A 22327-nucleotide genomic window follows, 5' to 3' on the forward strand; every position below is an offset into this window, starting at 1 on the left:
CTCTTCATATTTTTTGGTTAACTAGTCAACCTTATTCTACTTCCATATTTAAACTCTACAAAGATGTCAGATGGGTTTAGGCACGATCTCCTTCCCTTTAATCTTTGTCATCAGTGAGTGTATCCATGTTATAAAGGTATTTGTGTCTATAACCAGCAGGCCTTGGCATGCTGCCTGCAGGCAGCCTGACCTGTGATTTTAGTTTAAAAACAAAACAAAACAAAACAAAACAAAACAAAACAAAACAAAAAATTCATCTAGCACACCTAATCCAGGGTAGGACCCAACCATCTGCCTGCCCACTGTGTGGATTTATGGCTGCCAGGAAGCAATGAGCTAGCAGTTGGTTATTGACTGTCATGGAAATAGAATCTAATTAGTTCTATAAGCTTAATCTGGTCAGCTTGAAGTACACTGAAATTGATACAGGAAACTGAGGCATTTATATAGGATTGTTTGGAAAAAGAAGACCAGTACATAAAACTTTTGTGTGATCTTGACACCTATGCATTAATTATACCAGTTATCGTCTCTATCAATGGCATAAAGAGAAGAAATGCCTTGACCCAGGAAGACGGGAGGTTCATTTAGAAATTAAGGATCCTTCTTTCTGTTAGGCAGTCATGAGTAGTTTCTTGTGTTTAGTATCTCTTGCAGATAGCAGAAAGGATACATTTCATTTTTTCCCTAGCCTAGTACACAAGTGGAACAGAGCATATTTTTCTATCTTAATGAGCATAAAATTAAGTGCATAGGGCAGAGAAAAGCACCTGGAGCCACATAACCAACATTTTCTCAAAAATTGGATTTTTCTCTCCTGAGCTCCTACCATGTATTTTAGGGAAAAAATTCACTTCTTTCTGCTCCAACTGCTCAAAATGAGACCTAAAACAGACTTCTCTTTAAGGAGAGTTGAGCTGTTTCCCTGCTCTACCTCTGTAGAGGAGGAAGACCTTACTACGGTGTTGGAAACTAAAAGGAGAATTAATGACTTAAAGCAAGGTAGCAAAATAACCCTTTCCTGAAACCTGGTGAAAGGAACGACAAAAACAGAAGAGAAAATTCGTCAACTGAAGTTTGGAAATAGCCCCAATCTTAAACCATGAATTCCAGGGGCTGTCTGCTAGCTTAAGATCAGTTCAATTTAAGGGGGCTCCTGGGTGGCTCAGTCAGTTAAGCATCCGACTTCGGCTCAGGTCATGATCTCGTGGTTCGTGGGTTCAAAGCCCCGCATCGGGTTCTGTGCTGACAGCTCAGAGCCTGGAGCCTGCATCAGATTCTGTGTCTCCCTCTCTCTCTGCCCCTCCCCCCTCATGCTATGTCCCTCTCTGTCTCTCAACAATAAATAAATGCAAGAAAGAAAGAAAGAAAGAAAGAAAGAAAAAAAGAAAAAAAGAAAGAAAGAAAGAAAGAAAGAAAGAAAGAAAGAAAGAAAGAAAGAAAGAGAAAGAAAGAAAGAAAGAAAGAAAGAAAGAAAGAAAGAAAGATCAGTTGAATTAAAATAAAGGATGATATGATGTATACGACCCCCACTGTTGGGAGAAACACTGGAGGAGTCTCAGAGGGACCCTGAAGCTTGGAGAGATGGGCTGGAAACCATCCATCTAGAAGACATTCTGGAAAGTGGGGGATGCAAACCAGCCCCTTTTCCCTGCCTATTCCAGCTTCTGATGGGGATGAGGAATGGGGTGAGGACAGTTGGCCAGAGAGATTGGAAGCCATATCCTAGGAGCCAGCTTTGTAGCCGAGGGCCAGCAGCACCAAACAAAGGCCATTGTGCACAGAGAAATATTTGCTGAACCACCAAACAAAAATCCTGCAATCTGTGGGGCTTTATTTTAACTTGATGTCTTATCAGAGTGACCAGCTTACTCCCATATGAGGAAAAGAACCAAAATCCTAGCATCAAGACAGAGCATGACCCAGCCCTCAACACACAAAATAGGTGTATATTTAGAGGCGTTGGTCCCAACAACTGAGTGCCTAGAGATGAAATTTCCCAGTTGCGACAGTCAACAGCCAGCCCCAATTCTTCCCATCCCCCTTCAGGCTGTTGAACTTTTGAACTAATAATTGAAACCTCTACAGCATCCAGTTCTCTAGCTTAAAGTGTAAGGAAGAATTTGAGCAGCGTCCAATAAGGAGATTCTACTCATTCTCTTTTGGGGCAAATGAGTAGACCAGTGGCTTTCAACGAGGGGCTGTTTTGCCCCTCTTCTCCCCAGGGGACATTTGGCAATGCACGGACAGTTTCTGCTGTCACAGTCGGTGTGGTGCTACTGGCATCTAGTGGGTAGAGGCCAGGGATGCTGCTGAATATTCTACAGTGATATGCAGGACATTACAACACAGGGCTATCTAGTCCAAACTATAGTGCCGAAGGGGAGAAACCCTGGAGATGAACTTTTTCCACGGAAAGATGAATTAATAAGCAACCAACACGCAACCCATTCAGATTCTATGGGAAAAGGGGAGGGATTATTATAACATTTAGAATGAAAACTTACATTAGAAAAAACGGAAGCTTGAAGAACTGATATATACTGTCAAGGAAGTTGAAAAAGATGTTCTGTCTGAAACAGGAGGTGAAAGGTGAGGTGCTAGAATAGAGTTACAAAGAAGCCACAAGAGGTATGGATTAAATTCCAGAAGTGTGCTCTTGCATAAAGCCCGCACAGCTGCACTAGAGGCTGGAAAAAGCGGAATCAGAGTTACAGGAAGGACAAATCAGTGAGGAAGAGGGACTTGGAGGTCACTCCAAAACAGGAAAAGAAAACAGGAATGATCGTAGAGTGGGGAGATAAGGGGTACGGAAGAGAGGCAGGGGGAGGGATTCTATACACAGATTCATTCTGTCAGAAATACTGGCAGTCACTGGTGAAGAGCCTAGAACAAACTGAACAAAGGCAAGAGTCAAAGAATAGAAAACTTTTCTGAAATGAAAGAAAACGAATAAAAATCAACAAATAACGATCCTGAGGAACTTCCTGAATTTCAAGAATGAAGAATAGTCTACCAATAAATTAACTGACAAATTAAGTTAGTCACACATGTTCAGTTTTTTTTTTTAACTTAAAAGAAATACTTTTAAAAAACATTCTTTTGATTGAAACACATATAGGAAGGTACATAAACCTTAAGTGTACAACTCAGTGCTATGAAAGGCACGTACTTGTGTAACCACATCTAGGTCAAGAAACAGAGTTTTTCCAGCCCCTCAGCAGCCCCACACCCAGTCACCTGCACCCGACTCTCGAAAGCACACTAGGTCTGCAGACCATATCTGGCTCTTCTCTGGGAGCTAAAAATGATGTTTATGTTTTTAAATGGCCTAAAAAATATATCAAAAGAATATTTCATGACTGACAAATTATACGAAGCCCGAATTTCAGTGTCCGTAAGCTTTAATGGAACATAGCCACGCTCATTTGTTTATGTATTATCTACAGCTGCCTTTTCACTCCATCAGCAAAGATGAGCTCTTACCACAGAGACTACGTGCCCCGCAGAGCCTTAAATGTTTGCTATCTGGCCCTTAACATAAAAACTTTGCCAACCCCTGTCCTAAGGTGGTAACTCCTTTTCTAACTTATAAAACCACATTGATCAGTTTGCCTGTTCTTGAATTTCATAGGTATCTACCATAAATATGTGTGCATGTATTCCTTTACGTTACGACTTTTTTGTTCAGTGCCGTGCTTATGAGGTTTATGTATGTGTGTGTAGAGGTACCTATGATCTGTTCATGCTCATTGCTGCGTACTACTCAGTTTTATGAATAGGCTACAGTTATCCATTTGACCACTGATGATCATTCGGATTGTTTCCAATTTGGGGGTTATTATGAATCATGCCGGTATAAGATATTCTTCTGTATGTCTCTCGGAACATACACATATACATTTACATATTTCTGTTGGTTATATACCTAATGACACTGAAATTGTGTATGTTCGGCTCTAGTTGGTACTATTCGTTTTCCAAAGTGGTTGTGACAGTGTAAACTCCTACCGCTGGTGCTCCACATCCTCACCAGCAAACAGTATTAAGTCTTCCTGCCGTTGTGGTAGGTGTATCTCGTTGTGGCTTTAATGTGCGTTTCCCTGATGACTAATGAGTTTAAGCACCTTTTCACACCTGTTCAAGCCATTTGCCTGTTTCTCTGTTGTGTTTCTCTTTTTCTTATTGATTGTTGGGGGTTCTTTATTTATGCTGGATATCATTTTTTGTTGGGTATGTGCATTGCAGTTCTCGGAATATTAAGATAAATGTTTGACCCAGGAATTCTATACCCAGTTAAGTTGCCATTCACACATAAAAGCTTCATTGAAACATTTCCGAATATGCAAGAACTCACATTTTCTAGAGATGAGTCTGATGAGTAACAGATTGGGGAAGTTCTGTGTTATGAAGGGGCGGGTAGTGAACACTGAATGTATTCAAATGTGACGTCTAAATTTAAAGAAGTGTGATAATTTTTTCCTAAAACGAAGGTGATATACTTACTTATACTTTAAATTATTTTATATTAAATATCTCTTTTATAATAGAGAGGAAGAAATATGTTCACAAGGACACCAACAAAAAGCAGGAGATGAAATGAAGGAGGAGATGGGAAAAATTGTAAGCGTGCTAACTTCTTTCTCTGCAAAAGCACATTTAGCATCACTAAAGACATACTGTAGATTTTTCCAAATTACCAGGGGTATGGGGTGGGGAGTAATAGAAAATACAAAACCTATAACAAAAGATAGGAAAGAAAAAAACCAAGGATACAAGCACGGAAAACAAAATGACAGAAGACCATACATAGGTTATAACTAAAATAGGGTAAACTCATGTATTAAATTTAAGATTATAGCATTAAACACAACCAAAAGGTTAATAAATCTTATTTTGCCATGAAAAAACAGAAGCACGTATTGGTCACTGATTCACTGTATATACTGCATTCTGTAGAGCATTCCCCCAACCTGACAAAGTATTGTCACTTGCCCACCACAACTGAGGATAAGCCCATTGCTACACAGAAGATATATCGAGATTTATCTATTTATCTATATGTGTATATAATGAGATGTATTTTCTCATATTTATGTAAATATATATAATGAGATATATAGCCTTATGGATATATAAACATGTAAGGATAATTAAGTTTGTAAATGTATACTAGTTTTATAGCTAAGCATACTTAGTTTTAAGTTTAGTTTTTTTCCATAGAATATCTTCTCCCTGATATAGACGTATAATCCAGGAAAGGGATCTGTTTGTCTCTATAATTTAAAGTCTATCTGTACATATATCTTACGTATTTTTTATATATGTAAAACAGGAAAAAGGATATAATTAAAAGAAAATGCTTCCGAAGGGCTCCTTGGGCTGCCTTATGAACCTCTAAAAGGGAAAGAATAATTTTGCTTTTTGTTTAGTACTTGGAGCTATGTCTGCCCTTGGTGTTCTAAGGGCCTTCCCAGAGAAACCTGACCGACCATCCAGTTTCTAGGTTGGCTCGGTTTTGGATCTTTATCTTTTTTCATAGCTGCTAGGGTGGAGTTGCCAAGACTTAGTTTGCATCTTCTCCTTGAAAATCTTTCTCTGCCTTTAACTGTGTAAGTTTTGAGCTTTTCTGATTTGGGGCAGAAGGTAGTCACTAAAAGCTACATTATGTTCTAGTTCCAGTGGAAGATCCTGCAGTCAGTCCATTACTTTGACTTTTTTCCAGATAATAGAAACTGGAATAGGGCCCAGAAGTTCTGGCATATTCTTAGGTTCTACTTTTTATATACCATGTAGTCTCCTAGTGCCTATAAAGAGCTTTCAGACCACTACCTCCAGCACCCACATTCTTACATTTTCTTTCCCTCCCCTCCCCTGGTATCCCCCCACCCCCACACTCCATATGTTCCCTTCTGTAATGCTCTCTGTTTTATGGTTCAAAATAGTGTATATTTGGAGCAAGTCATTTTTAATCCTTTACTTGAAAATATTCATTCATTCATGAAACATTTAAGCATTGATCGGTTGAGAACAGTACTAGGTGACTACATCTCATCTAATCTTTAACAACTCCGTAATGTAGGAACATTATTTTAACTGCTTTTAAGGCTCATAAGGGTTGTGTAATTTGGCCACGGTCGCACAATTTGTTTGGCAGAGCCTGGACAGCAGCTGCCTATTGAGTTCATATTATGCGCCAAATACTGCACGGAGCCCTCTGCGTAGTTGAAGGCATGAGTATTAGAGGCCGGGAAGGTAACTCGTCACATTTGCCCAGGCCTGTCTGCAAAATCCATGTCCATTCTGCTGTGCCATGCTAATGATAAAAATGTGCTGTGATACATGCCTGGATATTTCCGTTGTATGCAAGGTGTTCTGGGAATCCAGAGGCAAAGCGGACCTGAGAAGTGCACTGGAGTTTCACAGAAGAGGTGGCATTTAGACCTTCAGAGGAGAGTTCTTCCAAAGAGAGAAATAAAGGAAGGCACCGTTGTCAGTGAGAAAGCACGTTAAAGACACGGAGGGGCGGCACAGTTGTGTGCCAGGAACGCTGCAGGCTGTAGCGCTGTGCACGGGCGGCTCCAGAGGGGCCTTGTGGATGCTGCTCTGGAATTTGGGTTCTTTCTTTTGTCTCACGCCAAGTCATCAGTGGGAAGTGGTGTGGTCAGACTTTTGTTTTGGGTGTATTAACTGGTGGGATTGGGTAGGATAATTTAGACAAGAGCCTGACCCAGGACATGAAGGGGATGAAGAGACTCCACGAGTGGCAGCCACAAGAGGTAGGCGTGTCCCATCAGTTCATCCGCAGGGACTGCACACACCATTGCAAACCTTTTTTGTGGGGGCGGGAGGGAGGGAATCAAACCGTCTTATTGAGGGGCTTCAGGGAAAGGTTCAATGAGATCTGACGTCCTCAGTCTGGCCAGGATCTCCCCAGCTTCATAATCGCCGGAAAGCCTTCCACACCCTTTGTTGTTAAAGACAGGAACACACCTGAACTCATTTTCAAAGACTTGCTCTTACACTTAGTGTGGGTAGTAACACAAACACTGTTTTTACTTGGATGTGGTGCGTATATACTAACGTATGTGTGACTGTATATACTAACTATGGTATGTTATACATGCAATATTGAAATTTGCTTTCTTTTTTCCCGCCTAAAATATCTTGGAGGTCATTTTTGTCAGTAAATCTGGAGCTGCCTGGTTTCTTTTGATAGTGCTCAGTAGTTCATTATATGGATATGCCATAATATGTTTAGAATACATAATGTATCACGAGGAACATTTTGTCATTGCACAGATTTTGTCATTACAAAAGATGCAGTGAGTATTCATATATATGTATTCATATATATGAATATATTCATATATATGAATATACATATAATTGTGTACATATCCACATTTCCAGAAACAAATTCTTAGAAGACTTGAGATTCTTTGGAATCGCTGAGTCAAATGGATTCATGTGCAGTTGTTATTTTAATATTTTGCTAAATTACTCTCCATAACTGCCTGTTTTCCTATACCCTCATCAGCACAAGACATTGATGGTAACTCATCTGAAGGGAAGGGAAAAACTGGTATCTTATTGTAGCTTTACATGTGTTTGAGCCATTTGCATTTCCCTTTTTATCCTTTTTATATTTTTTTCTTGAATTACTGACCTTATTCAGCTACAGGTGCTCTTGATATATTAAGGAAATTAGCCTTTTATCTGGTATGAATTCCAGATATTTCTCCTCAGTGTGTTGTTTGTCTTTCAGCTTGACTTTTGTTAGTTATTATTATAATTTTTTTTAAGTTAAATTTATCAGGGTTTGGGCGGGGAGCTTTAGAATTTCTTGTTATACTTTGAGAAGACTTCCCATTTCCATGATTATTTTTAAAGACTCTCCCATTGGGGTGCCTGGGTGGCACAGTCACTTGGGCATCCGACTCTTGACCTTGGCTCAGGTTATGATCTCACGGGTTCGTGAGTTTGAGCCCCACGTCGGGCTTTTCGCTGATGGCGCAGAGCCTGCTTGGAATTCTGGCTCTCCTTCTCTCTGCCCCTCCCCCGCTTGTTCTCTCTCTCTCTCTCTCTCTCTCTCAAATAAAAACTTACAAAAAAAAAAAACAAAAACAAAAAACCTCCCATTGTTTTCCTTTCAGAACTTGCATCGTCTAAATTTTTTTTGTATTTAAATCCTCCAACTAGGGGCGCCTGGGTGGCTCAGTCAGTTGAGCATCCGACTTCAGCTCTGGTCACGATCTCGCTGCTTGTGGGTTCGGCCCCGCATCAGGCTCTAGGCTGACAGCTCGGAGCCTGGCGCCTGCTTCAGATTCTGTCTCCAACCTCTCTGCCCCTCCCCCACTCATGCACTGTCTTTCTCAAATGTAAATAAATATTTTTTTAAAAAAATTAAAAAATCCTCCAACTATTTGGGGAATGTATTTTGGGGTAAGGTATTAAGTGTGGATCAGACTTTTTGTCAGTATCATGCACTGAAAAATTCATCTTTCCCCATTAATTTGAAATGCCATTAGGTAGCTTCTTCTGTGTGGATCTTATCTATCCAGGTAGATCATAAACTCTTGAAAGGCAGCCATCACCTATTATCCCATCTTGAATCCCCCATAAAGTTGAGCATAATGTTCTGCATAAAATAGGTGTGACAGGTTTTTTTTTTTTTTTTTGCATTAAAAAAATCGTGAGGGGCGCCTGGGTGGCGCAGTCGGTTAAGCGTCCGACTTCAGCCAGGTCACGATCTTGCGGTCCGTGAGTTCGAGCCCCGCGTCGGGCTCTGGGCTGATGGCTCAGAGCCTGGAGCCTGTTTCCGATTCTGTGTCTCCCTCTCTCTCTGCCCCTCGCCCGTTCATGCTCTGTCTCTCTCTGTCCCAAAGATAAATGAACGTTGAAAAAAAAAAAATTAAAAAAAAAATCGTGAATGATAGTGGAAAGTATGCAGAACATTCATAAACAACTCAATGAAAATGTGTAAAGTGAATACCGGTGTAATCACAACCTTGATCCCTGTACACCGGCCCTGTTCACATTCCTCTTCCACCCTCCAGAGGCAACAACTCTCTCAACTTGTGACAATGATTTTCTTGTGTTTCTTTATACAACCATATAAAATCACCATCGTTTGTAGATAAAAAACCGTTGAATGTCTGCAAGCTCATATTTCAACCTGGTAATTTTACCACCTCTGTGTGGGCCTTTAAATAGTATAGTTTAGTTGAGGCTGTTTTTGTATATTATTTAAATGTAATCTTACTGCTTTTGTTCTTTGGTATGCGTCTTTCACTTGCCGTGATGTTGTGGTATTCAACCATGTTGTGGAAGGTTGTGGATTCTCAGTGCTAGATAGAACCCATTGCACGACTGTGCTACATTGTATTTATTCACTGTTGCTGGATTATAGGTTTACAGTTTTGACTATTGCAAACAGTGTTGCTCTGAAAATCTTTGTACCTGTGTTTTGATGCATGTAACTAAGATTTCTTATAGGACAGAATCAGTAAAGTGGGGTGCGCTGCCTAGTTTTTTTATTTTTTGAAAGCTTTTAATTTTGAGATAATTTTACATTTATAGAAGAGTTGCAGAATTGGTACAGAGAGTTCCTGTATACCCTTTATCCAGCTGCCCCTAATGTCTTACATGATCACGGTGCATTTAAAAATAAGACATTCCTGTTGGTACAATACTATTAACTGCAGACTTTGGATTTTGTCAGTGTTTCCACTGATGTCCTTTTCCTATTCGAGGACCAATGTGGGATACCACGTTGCATTTAGTTGTTGTATTTTCTTTAGACATAAAACAAACTTACCAACTATAGTACAGTATTTGTGGAAAGTTCTTTTCGTTTTTAGCCTTGTAGTAGCCCGTCAAAACTGCTTTCCACAGCTACTATTACATAGTCATTTGGGTCGCGTTTCTTTCACTGAGAAAAATTCATTTAAAATTCATTCATGTTGTGTGCAGCGATAATTTGTTCTTTTTAAAAATAATTGTAGTGAGCGTCATATAAAATGAACTATTTTAAAGTAAGCAGTTGCGTGGCATTTAGTATAGTTACAGTGGACAACCACCACCTCTGTCTAGTTCCAAAACACGTTCGTCACCCCAAAACCAAACCCCGTACTCACTTAGCAGTTACTCACACGTTCTTTCCCTCCTCCCAGCCTCCAGCAGCTGTCAATCTGCTTTCTATTTCTGTGGCTTCACCCATTCTGGAGGTTTCATATGCATGGGATCATACAGTATGTGATGCTTCTTTCACTGAGCATAATGTTTTTGAGGTTTATCTACATTGTAGCATGTGTCAGTCCTTCATTCCTTCCTTTTTTTAAATTGTGGTAAAATGTACGTAACATAAAATTTGCCATTTTTGTACACTGTTTTTTAGTGTACGGTTTAGTGGCATTAACTACACTCACAATATTGTACAACCGTCACCACTACCCGTTTCCAAAACTGTTTCATCCCCCTAAACAGAAACTCGGTACCCACGAGGCAATAAGTCCTCCTTCTCCACCCCTCCCAGCCCCTGGTGACCTCTAATTTTTACCTCTATGAACTTGCCTATTCTGGATATCTAATCTAAATGGAATTATGCAATAGTTGTCCTTTTGTGTCTGGTTTATTTCACCGTAATGCTTTCCAGGCTCATCCATGGTGTGGCATGTATCAGAACTTCATTCCTTTTTCTGGTTGGGTAATACTCCATTGTGTAGATACCCCGAATTTTGTCCGTCTGTCGATGGACTTTTGTGTTGTTTTCACCTTTTGGCTCTTGTAAATAATGCTGCTGTGAAATTGGCATCCAAGTATCTGTTGGAGTCATTATTTTTTATTCTTTTGTGTATATCCCTTGTAGTAGAGTGGCTTGCCTACCCCAGTCTAAACACACAGAGTAGTAAACTTAATTGCAGAGTGGTTACACCACAATCTTGATGACACTTGATTTTACCAGATTCTTCAGTTTTTGCCAATATGCCCTGTGTGTTATGGTGTTTCACTGTGATTTTAATTTGTATTAATGATTCCTAATGGAGTTGAACACATTTTCACATATTTATAAGCCACTCAAATTTCCTGCTTTGTAACGTGCCCATTAGTTTTCCTGTTGGTGGTTTGACTTGCTAAATTAATGTTGATGAGTTGATGCTTCCAAATAATGTTTACTCTGTGTTTCTGCAGAACAAATAGTGGAGAAAGATGAAGGTCCATATTATACTCACCTGGGATCTGGCCCCACGGTAGCCTCTATCCGGGAACTCATGGAGGAGCGGTGAGTGACGCACAAATGTCCAAGGAGAGCTGGGCAAGTTGTTAGTAGAGCATGGAATTGAAGCACCTCTCGTTTTCATTTCCTTGACCAGACCACACACAGAAAGGAAGCCAGGATATCCGGACTGTGGAGGGTTGAATATGGGATTCTCACCCACAGTGCTTCTGGATTTCTCTCTCTGTCTGTTGGTCTGCCCTCTAGATCTTCCCCTCCCCGGCTTTTCTCTCTCTCTTGAAATATTTTCTTACTGATGAGGTCTGGTTAAATGACTCTGTGTCCAATAGTGTTTCCTGAGGTCTGAATTTTGCTGCTGGCTTTTCTGTGCTATTGTCATGTTCTTCTGCCCTCTCTGTGGCCTATAAGTTCACAGTCAGAGCTAAAGACTTCATGGAAATCACATCATTTTTTCTTTCTTTCTTGTTTTTCAAAACTACTTTATAGGTGCTATTTTGTACCTCCACTAGGAAGAATATGTCTCCTCTTTGGCCAGTAGGCGCCTATTCAGTGTGTCCTGAGTCGTTCTGATACCATCCCAGGAGTCTCTCATAGCTTTCTCGATTCCTTGTACGACTGTATGATCTGGGCTCGCATTCTGTGTCTATCCACGAAGTCCTGGTCCTTTTTATTGGGGGAAAAAGTTTTCAGAAAACAAACTCTGGTACGAGGTGTGCTCATCATTTCTAGGCCATTTCAGTAGAAAGAGCTAAGATGTATGTGTAGATTTTTTATTTTTGTTCTTGATTGTGATTAAATACATCATGAGTTTACACTGACACTTAGAATTCAAACTCAAGACTACACGGTTTTTACATAACAGCCCGGTTTTGTTTTTCTAAGCAGCTCGTGTAGCTAGAGACTTTAAATTTTATGGGTGGGTCCACAGCAGATATTAAATGCTATGAGTTCCAATGTACAGAAAGGTAAAATAGCTTGGTGATTGAGAGCATGTGAACGCTGAAACTAGACGTAAGGTCTAATCCTGGCCCTGCCACTTCCTGCTGAGTCTTTGGGTAAGTTGCTCTACTGCTCTGTGACTCAGTTTTCTTATCTGCAAAATGGAGATAATGTAAAAGTACATACACATTGTAGGAGAATTATGAAGATAAACTGAATTGATGTCTGGAAAGCACTTAGTGCTTATAGGGAAGTACCACATATAGGGTATCTTGTCTCATACAACATCTACTGATTGAGATCTTATAACAAGCATTAGTATGTAGACATAAACATGTTTGCTCATACGTATACATCATATACACACAGATGTGTGGAAGGCAGAGTGGCTTAGAGTTTCCTCAGATCTGGGTACCATATTTTGTCTGAGCAGGGGAGCCAAGTGAATCCTGTCATCAGTCTAGCAGGGAACATGAATTTGAACTGAAAAACTGTATTGGCATCCTTGAGTCAATAAATGGTAAGATGGATAGAGGACTGTGATCTCCCATAACGACTCTTAATTGTCCTGTACCATCTGGCAACATTTGTATTCAAAGTAGCCCATCAGAAAAGCATTCAAAGACTCAATCTGTAAATTCAAGCCTGCTTGAAAGTGGACCTCTGAGGCCGTGAGAAGGAAACATTTAAAACAAGGTGTGTGTTGCATGTGTGTGCCTTCGTGTGCCAACGTGCGTGTGCATTGCGGTGCCAGGGTTGGGGCAGGCAGCATTTTGGCCAGTGACTTTTTGGTAAGAAATAGCGACGCTCTTATTTGCAGGTTGAGGGCTGCAGGGGAGTCACATGTACAAGTTGACCTGGGACAGTTTTTGTGTTTGTTTCTTGGAAACAGTTCTACAAAATTTCTAGACAGCTCTCTAAATAACTTTTAGTTATGGAAGAGTATGTTTTGAAACAAGGATTAAGAGATAGTGATAAAGTTGAGATTTGTCCTTCCCCCCCCCCCCCCATTGCTTTAAAAATAACAGCCAACTGTAGAATCTTCAGAAACTGATCCAAGGGAGGAATTCCTGTCGAGACCAGGAATACTTGTGTTTTTCCTCAGCAGCTGGTTTATTTTTATCTTAAGGACCTTGTAAATTATGTAACAGATTGTATTTCCATCTTTGTTGGCTGCTGGGTAAGCTTAGAGCCAGATTTGTGTACCCCCTATTGGGAGGAATGTAATTTCTCATCTTTGGCCCATGAGAACCTATTCAGGTTCACTCCTGAGTCCTTTTGACATAATCCTAAGGAACCTTCATTAGCTTCCTGATTTCTCATATGATGAAATTTTCTAGGCTTGTCTCTCAAAAATACACACAAGACCGTACTGCTTGCATTCTGTGTACCAACGTTACGTTCATCTCCCCCCCACCCCTTTACTCTGATTTCATCACCTGTTTTTATCTTAATAGACATCTTTTTTTTTTTTTTTTTTAAGTCTTCTTGTGGGACAAGGAGAGGAATGAATAACCAGTGAACATCACCAGGCTGGGGGTCTAGTTTGTGAATGGTCCAGGCTGTCTCCCCCACCCTCTCTCTACAGGACCACTCTACCGCCAGAAGTGGGCCAAAGTCAGGAAGGGGAAACGAGCTGAAATCAAGGAGACGTTGATGCTTTTAGCTTCTCTGGTAAAGATTTGGAAAAAGGAGGGGCGGTCAAACGCAAATCCTAAAATATTATCCCAATTTATTTATGGGTTCCACACATGGGAATCCAGGTCCCCATTGATGTACATTCTTGTGGTCAGTTGTACAAACCCGTATCTCAGAATGGTGTGCTGCACAGAGCCCCATGTCGTCTATCTGGGAAGGGGATTCTCTGCAGCCTAGGAGCTCATTAAATGTTTATTCTAAAAACAGAGAATCACCACTGTGCTAGCAGATCCTCTGAGTTTAGGGAACTAGTCTCATTACTGGGTGATAGAGGTAACCCCAAAGAAGTACAACTTTAGATCAGTGGTTATCAAACTTGAGCGTGCTTCAGGGTCTCCTGGAGTGCTTGTGAAAGCACAGATCCTTGGCCCTACCCCAGAATTCCTGACCCAGAAGGGCTGGGATGAGACCTGAGAGTCTGTATTCCTCCCAAATTCCCAAGTGATGCTGATCTCAGCACCATCCTTTGAGAACCACTTGCTAAGATGATCAGGTTATCTGCCAAGATAAGGTTTCAGCCTATTCTTTTCAGACTTAGCTTAGGGTCTAGGAGTTCATCTGTATGCAGGAATGAACATTATTCAGATGTTCTAGAATATCATTTTAATGCTAGGCCAGAGAGTAAGACATTTAAGAAAAAAGAGCTAAATCCGGAGTTGATTGGTTGTCAGTAAGCACAGAGAAATTTCTCGTTTGAAGGAAAAAAAAGAAAAAGAAAAGGTCTAGCTGATCAGAGTGCTTGGCCCTTTTATTTGCTCTTGAATACGAAGTTCAGTGCAGAAAGTGTTCCTCTGATGGGTGGGATGGGGGGAAGGTACTGGTCAAAGAGCTCACGTCAGTGTCCTCTGCTCACCCTCCTGAGGGGAACACAATATCCTGTTTCGGTGAGAGCAGCGTGGACGCCTTGGGCCGTTCATCCCACAGGGACCCCAGGACACACCAAGCACCCAGGCTTTGCACTTGGGGGCCACTTCCTGATAAATGTTTGTGAAATTGAAAGTTTTCCAGGAACCAAACAAAAGCAGCACTATCTGGTCTTTTCCTCTTGAGACAGGCCACACTATATAAACTCCCCCAGAGTCCTGTCTCCAAACACATTCTATAAGGGACTAACATAGCCTTAGAATTTTAATGTGCTAATTATCAGAAACACTTTTCACCTTGACAGTGTGCTCTGTTTCACTCAAGAAACCAAAGAAACCGTACATCAATACTTTAAAAAAATGTATTCTCTTTCCCAGTTACCAAAATAAAACCTATCTGTAAGTCTTTTTTTAAAAAAGTTTAGAATAAAGCCTTCCAGCAATTATCCAGAAGAAACCTTTTTTAAAAAGTTTGATGTCTACTCTTTAGTTTTTTGTCAGCATTTATAGATGCGCATATATAGAGAGAGATTTTAAACCAAATGGGATCAGTCATAATGTACCCACTATTTGTAGCCGCTACCCCTCCAGCCCCCAGCTTAATTTCTCCCATGTTAGTACATAGAATTCTGTCGAATCCCTTTTAATGGCTACATGGTTTTCCAACATACAGAAGTTTATTATATTTATTATAGTTTAGCCAATTCTGTACTAGATATTTCAGTTCCTAATTTTTCAGTTGTTGGCACAAGGAACACCTTGTGCCTAAGTCTTGATGTATCTGTACAGTTATTTCAGAGGTGTGGAGATTCCTGGAAGTGGAGTGGATGAGATAAAGGAATACAGATCTCCCTCGCTACCCAAAAGTAGAGCATCCCTTTGAAAACTTTCCTAAACTGAAAATGGCAATGAAGCGAAGAAACAGTTACCATTAATGTATATGGGAAAACGTCTGAGTGTTCCTGGACCCCCCAAAATAATCTCTTTTAGGCTTTTCTGATACCTTAAGATAAATCAAGATAAAGCACAGATGCTCACAGACACAGTTCCGCTGTCTGGTGGCTGGAATGCTGAGTGCAGTTCCTGGGCCAGGAGCTTGGTGGCGCCACTCTCGCGACACCACTTGGGGTGTGCATTGCCTCTGTAATGGCTCGTTGCCAAACGAACGCTGAACGCTATTGTCACTCTTTGCCTTTTTTCGTAAAAGCAAAAATTCTCTTTGGATTTCTTCTGGTTACCAAAAAAACAGGTACTGATGTAGGTGTTTTGTAAAAGCAAAGTGGCATAACGTGAGCTTCTGAAAGGTGAGGGATACCTGTATGTGTAATTGTCTATGTGTGTTCGTAGAGACTATGTTAACTGTAGTGTGTATGATGAGATATCTCTCTATTAAAGTAGTATATTAAAAAGGGCCATGACCAGAATGGATTCGTTATAGAAATATAAGGATAGTTTGATTTAGATACTCTGTTAAAATAGCACATTCATATTAATTGATCAAAGGAAAAAAAAAAAAACAACAGTCATCTGTGTCCTTTGTTGCTAAAAGTGCTTTTGATAAAAAGAACCCATTCTTGATTAAAAACCAAGGCTTGAAGATGCCTTCAAACTAAGTCAGTCTCTCTTTCCCAAACTCAGCTAGCTTCCTTCTCAGTGATGAATAGTTGGCAACATTTTACAGTCAAGTGAGGAAATAAGCAGAGATGCCCACTAGCACTTCAGAAGCCTTGGCTGGTACAGTGAGGCAAGAGAGTGAAAGAAGGGCATGAAGAGTGAACAGGAGGAGGTGACAAATCACCCTGTTTGTCGATGATATGATTTTGTGCCTGAAGCTAAAAAGCTATTAAAAATAAGACGGTTCAGTAAGATGGCTACTTACGTTAAGAATTAATATTTAGCAGGCTCTCTAACCCTCACGCAGGAGCTTCAAAACACTTAAAACAGTGCATCCCTATGGATTATGTCATTTGTTCTCCTTCCAAGCCTGGAAAGTATGGGCCCTTTCTATCTTCATGTTAGATTAGGAAACTCAGGCCTTGAGAACTTCAGTCATTTGACTACAGTGCTGCAGCCAGAAAGTGGCTGGGAGAGCATTCAAGCCACCGATGCCTGTGGCACCATAGTTGTGTGGCCTTGGGCAGGTCAGTTCAGCTCTGGGGCCATAGTTTGATCACTTCTGAATTAGACGGTCTCGGAATCCCCGAGTGTGTGTGGGCCAGGGCACGAGTGTGTGCAGTGTGTGTTTACTGCCAGGGCAGTCTCGGAGCCAGATGGTGCTTGGTAGGGTCACTTCCCCTGGCCTCAGCTCTCTGTCCTCATCGTGTTCAAACGTTAGCTGGGGATTGTTGAAAGAAAACAGTAAGATTTTCCATTTATTTTCTTCTGTTTATTGACTGTATAAATAACAGGGTGACTCCACTAACAAGGCTGGATACAAATGCCCATGTTTAGCCTTTGGTTTGAGTACCTTCCCTGGAGGTTCAGAATAATAATCAGGGACACTGTGTTTGATGACCCCCTCTACCCTGAGACAGAGCTGGGCAAGATGGACCGGAGGCCCTGTGGACCTGTACGTGGCTGCTGTGTCTCCAGAGGCTCTAAGCACAGAACAAACATTTAAATCCTTCTCCTTCTCTGTTGACCCCACAGTAACTAAACCCATGCTGAAACACACTGAGGCTTGCCTTCTTACCATAAGCTGCTCTCTTCTGGGGCTTCACTGTGCTGATGGTGGCTTCTGTCTCCCTCACCAGGTATGGAGAGAAGGGGAAAGCCATCCGGATCGAGAAGGTCATCTACACTGGGAAGGAGGGGAAGAGCTCACGCGGCTGCCCCATTGCAAAGTGGGTGAGTGTCAACCCTGTGGCCGGGGCTGCTGCCTCACTTCCCTCACCGCAGGCCAGGCCAGAGGTGTGTGTGTGGAAACAGACATGTTTATTGTTCAGGGGAACGTGGGAGCTTGCATCTGTGCTTGGTTAGGGTCATTTTCCCCCAGCCTGAGCTAGCCTCGTTTTATCTAAACACCAGCCCCTGGCACCCTGGGCTGGCCTCAGAAAAGCTCTAGTCATTATGCTTGGTTCATACTCTCCCCGTGGATCAGGGATGTGGTTGAGGGGAGGCTGAAAGATGTCATCTTACTCAAAGCTGGGCCCCACTGTGCACCATTTGACCCCTCTGCCCCTCCATATGCCGGTGGCGTTCCTATCTCTGGTCCAGAAGAACTAGCTAGGCCTCTAGGCAGGGTCGGGGACAATCTTGCATCTACTTTACTTCTGAGCCACTGTTCCCTATAAGGCAGCCTGAGTGTCCCAGCGAGGGGAGCGTCAGTGACTGTGACCCTCGTTTCACCCCCACACAGTTTTCTGACCTTGCTCTTCCAGTCCTCGAGGAGATATTTAGCATCACTGCAGAAGCTCAAGAGCAGCAGCAAGTCATCAGGTGTGAGCTCAGCACTGTGCTGGGTGCTCGGTACGGGGATATGCCTTGAAAATGAAAGGGTCTGTCCTTGTGCTCAAGCTGCTTATGGTGTAGAGACACATGAGATAAGATCACGGAGACTTGAGTGATCAAGGTCCAATTATGAGAGGCGAACTCAGTGCGGTAGAGTTCAGGGTCAAGCGATATGAATGGTGGGAGGAATGTGAGGCTTTCTCAGAGGAGGGTGACGTGCATGGGATCACAAATACAGGGCCACATTAAATGGGCTGATGAGGGGCGCCTGGGTGGCTCAGTCGGTTAAGCGTCCGACTTTGGCTCAGGTCATGATCTCATGGTTCGTGGGTTCGAGCCCCGTGTCGGGCTCTGTGCTGACAGCTCAGAGCCTGGAGCCTGTTTGGGATTCTGTGTCTCCTCTCTCTCTGCACCCCCCCCTTCCCTCTCAAAAATAAATAAACATTAAAAAGTTCTTTTAAAAATAAATAAATGGGCTGATGGGAGAGTAGAAGCATTTCTGGCAAGGAGAGTCATGTGAGCAAAGGTAACAGGCTGTGTGAATATACAGCTCACTGAGTGAGGGAAGATGGGAAGAAGACCTTTGTCAGCCTGTGTCCATGTGCACATGGCTGTTTTTGTCTCATATATGCCATACCTTTGCACCTTTGTTTTTAATGAATATGAAAGGTGTCTGTACCTGAACTATCACATACCTTTTTTTTTTTAGCAATTTTCGGTCAGTATTGCAGAATTATATATAATAAAAGAATCTGGAGCTACATAGAGCCTTCACAGGTATGAAGAAATATAGCGTCCCCACCCTCCTGAAAGATAGGTATTACAGTGGGAGGGGGACTGTATCCGTCTGTGGCTGATCAGGGTGCAGTGTTATCCCTCAGAGAACCCATCAGCAACATGGCATCTGCCCTTATTTCTGCTAATCCATGTAGTCATTGGAGAATTCCACAGTCCTGGATGGGAAACTGAAGATCCTCACACAGGTGGAGCCTGGGGACTTTTCCATCTTCAGAAACAGTTGGATCAAGGGAAGAAAACAACTGGCTATGTAGGTGGTGTCGAAGAAGAGAATATGCATTTCTGGCCCCAGAGCTCTGGGGAGCAGCACCTGTGCGTCTCTGCTAGGGCTGAGGAAGGAGGTGCCCAGGTGAAGCAGTGAGCTTAGTTCCTGGGGGCAGGAAGAGGGAAGCAGAATGATGGAGGGGGAGGAACTTGGTCTTCACACGTTGGTCCTCCAGGGTCTGTGCACAGATGCCCAGAGCGGAGCACACGTGGCACCTGATGTTTTGTCCAAAAGATGAAACAGCTTATGGGTATCACCAAACCCCAGTTGGTGATGCCAGCTTTGAAAGAAAAGCCCAGATAGAAGGGAATGCATAGTGACCACATTCCCAGAGGTGGGGAAATTCTTGTATCTGACGAGGGAAGATAAAAGGAGAGAGGAAAGAAATGGTGTTTTATAGGAAGGGCAAATGGTGGTAGGTCATAGACTATCACAGTGGTAAGAAAATGGTGGTGTGGAGTTGTGTTTTTCTTTTCTAGCTATCTCCCTTAGTGCAGTGGACTTCTCTTGGTTTTTGCCTACACAGCCACCAAATACCCTATCTATTTTGGTGGTAGAGCTCATCTAAAGAGTTCTACCTCCTTGGAAGTTAGAGAAGGGCAGGTGTTCCCTTCCCCTGCTCCCCCGCCCCCCCCATCCACACACACACACCGGGAAGTGACCCATAAGTGCCAAGAGGGGCAGATTGTCCTTAGTGTCAGCGTGGCGTCAAGAACCCAGGCAGTAGTCTGTGGCTACGGGCGAGCGGCAGCATCCAGCTGCCTGTGGTGGACGGTGCTTCCTGTGGTTCTTCCTGCCCACCGCCTGTTCTGGTCTCCCATCTAGAGCCTGGGTTTTCATCTGAACCAGGTTCTTGTCTTTGTCTACAGCCTGAACCCCCAACCAGTAGGGTCATCTAAAAGCAGTGTGTCTGACAAATTCTAGACTTGCCTGGCCAGGCTCTTGGGGGACAAAGTTGAGGCGCATCATGGGTACCCAGCAAATGTGTGTTGAGAGAAGGATCTAAGAAAGCAGTGAGATAGCCCAGGGAGCCCACTGATAATCTGCAGTTTTGAGGTGGCTTGTACAGAGTATGGAAGTCAGCAAGCATGGGAGTAAGGGAGTGACCAGGTAGCATTCCAAAGGCTCAGAATAAATGGAGACATGCCAGAAGCAAACACCACAGACAGCAAAAATGCGCTTTGGATACAAGAACCTTGGAGATGCTGCTTGGGCCAGTCTGTAAAGATAACAGGGGTCAGAAAGCAGATATTTGAAGGCCCCTTGAGGGCAGGGTTGGAACAGACCTCCTGGGGAACCCCAAGGGTTGGAACTAAGTACCAGGAGTAGGAAGACAGATGTGGGCTTCCTTTGGTGCTGTGCTATTCTTGTTCAGTGCATGGGGGACTCCTGCCCAGCCGGGGGGGGGGGGGGGGGTTGCTGTCTGTGTCTGTGGTGGGATATGAACCATCCGTATGGCCACACTCAGGTACTGGTGTCTTCCTGCCTTCCCTTGGCCTTTTGATTTTTGCGCTTGGGGCATTCAGTCCTGCTGGCTTCCTTCCTTCATAGTGTGGGTAGGGAGCTCCGCTTTATTGTTTTCTTATAGTTTTTTTGAGTGTACCCATCGGCCTGTGAGGGTGTGGCCACAGAGAGCTGTCTGCTTGTGCTTATCACGTTTATGTGTTTGCCACTTGGGAAACCAAAGAGACGTGGCCTCAACCTCAGCTTTGGTAGGTCAGGTGTTTCCCTGTGTGCTCTGAACACATGTTGCACGTGAGGGCGATTGATTAGCCAGTGCCCTACCCTGGGCACTGAGCAGAGATTGACAGTAGTGCCTCAGAAACCCTGGTGGCAGGGACTGCTGTCTTATCAGTACCTGTGATGTGTGATCGTGAACCTGTGTTCACGATGTGCCCAGCTCAGTCTGCGGAGGCCAGGCAGTCACACAGGGAGCTCTAATACTGCATGACTTAATGACATGTTCGTGTGTTACTGATCCCAAAAAGTTTTAAAAATAATGATATAACAGATGCTTCTGTGGGTTGGCTCAGAGCAGGAACTCATGGGCCGGGGATATGTTTTGTTTAACGTGTCCCTGAAAATTTTGAAGGAAATCCTGACCTCTGCTACAACCTGGATGAACCTTGAGGCTATGCCAGGGACCAATTCTGTATGACTCCACATGTATGAAGCACTGCCAGTAGTCAAACTATTCAGAGAGTCAGAAAGCAGAATGGTTGTTACCATGGACTAGGGGCCAGAGAGAAGGGAGAGTGAGTGGTAAGTGGGCACAGTTTTTTCTGTTTGGGAAGATAGAACGTTGTAGAGGTGGACAGAGGTCTGGTGACGGCTGCAGAACAGTGTGAAGGTACTTCTGCGACTGAGCCATACACTTAACAATGGCTGCAGTGGTAAATTTTACGTCATGTGTATTTTACCGTGATTTTAAAAATTGAATTAGGTGCTCACATCTTTAAAAGGAGAGATTTCATGTAAAAATCTAGGTTTCTGTTTTCTTCTTGTTAAAATTGGAAGAGGTAGCTGCACTAGGCTGGGATTCCCATCAGGCAGTCGTTGATGGAGAGAAGGCCTGGCTTACCCATTTTGAAGGGGCGTGTGCTTTTTCACTTGGCCATGGTCCACACCACCCCCAGTTGTCCATCTGGCCCACTTTCCTTATTTATACTGCCTGCCTGGCTGCCTCTTTGGACAGCTCCCTGCACTGCTGTACTCATGACCAAGTGCGTCTCCAGCCCAGGCCTCTCCTGACCTCCAGACCCAGTGTATTGGGGTCTTACTAGAAATAGCCACTCAGACGTTCCCAAGTACCTCAGCCCCAGCGTGTTCCCAGTTAACTCATCAGTAAACAACCCCCACCCCACCCACTGTCCTGTGCCACAAAAGTGGAAGTCCGTTTAAGACTTTGCCCTGTCCCTCAGCCCCTAGAGTCAGATGGTCCCAAGGTCACCTTTCTCCTCAATGAGTCTGAATGCATTCCTTTTCCTGTTTCATTCCCCGCTGCCCTGCTTCAGCACTTTATCCACTTTTGTTTGTGTTTTGTTTGTTAGTGGCCTCCCTGTCACTCTCCGCCTC

The 22327-nt window shown here is 42.9% G+C and overlaps 1 protein-coding gene across 2 annotated transcripts in view; it reads left to right on the forward strand.

Annotated features, from left to right (window-relative positions):
• The window catches only part of TET3 (tet methylcytosine dioxygenase 3), a 100500-nt gene that overhangs the window by 62936 nt on the left and 15237 nt on the right, over nucleotides 1–22327 (forward strand). For both annotated transcript variants that reach the window (XM_030310882.1, XM_030310881.1), the window contains exons 5-6: nucleotides 11194–11284; nucleotides 17493–17586. In XM_030310882.1, coding sequence (XP_030166742.1) covers nucleotides 11194–11284; nucleotides 17493–17586 — 185 coding nt within the window. The remainder of the gene's footprint in view (nucleotides 1–11193; nucleotides 11285–17492; nucleotides 17587–22327) is intronic.

Source organism: Lynx canadensis, chromosome A3, assembly GCF_007474595.2.
Source record: "Lynx canadensis isolate LIC74 chromosome A3, mLynCan4.pri.v2, whole genome shotgun sequence".
Lineage (NCBI taxonomy): Eukaryota > Metazoa > Chordata > Mammalia > Carnivora > Felidae > Lynx > Lynx canadensis.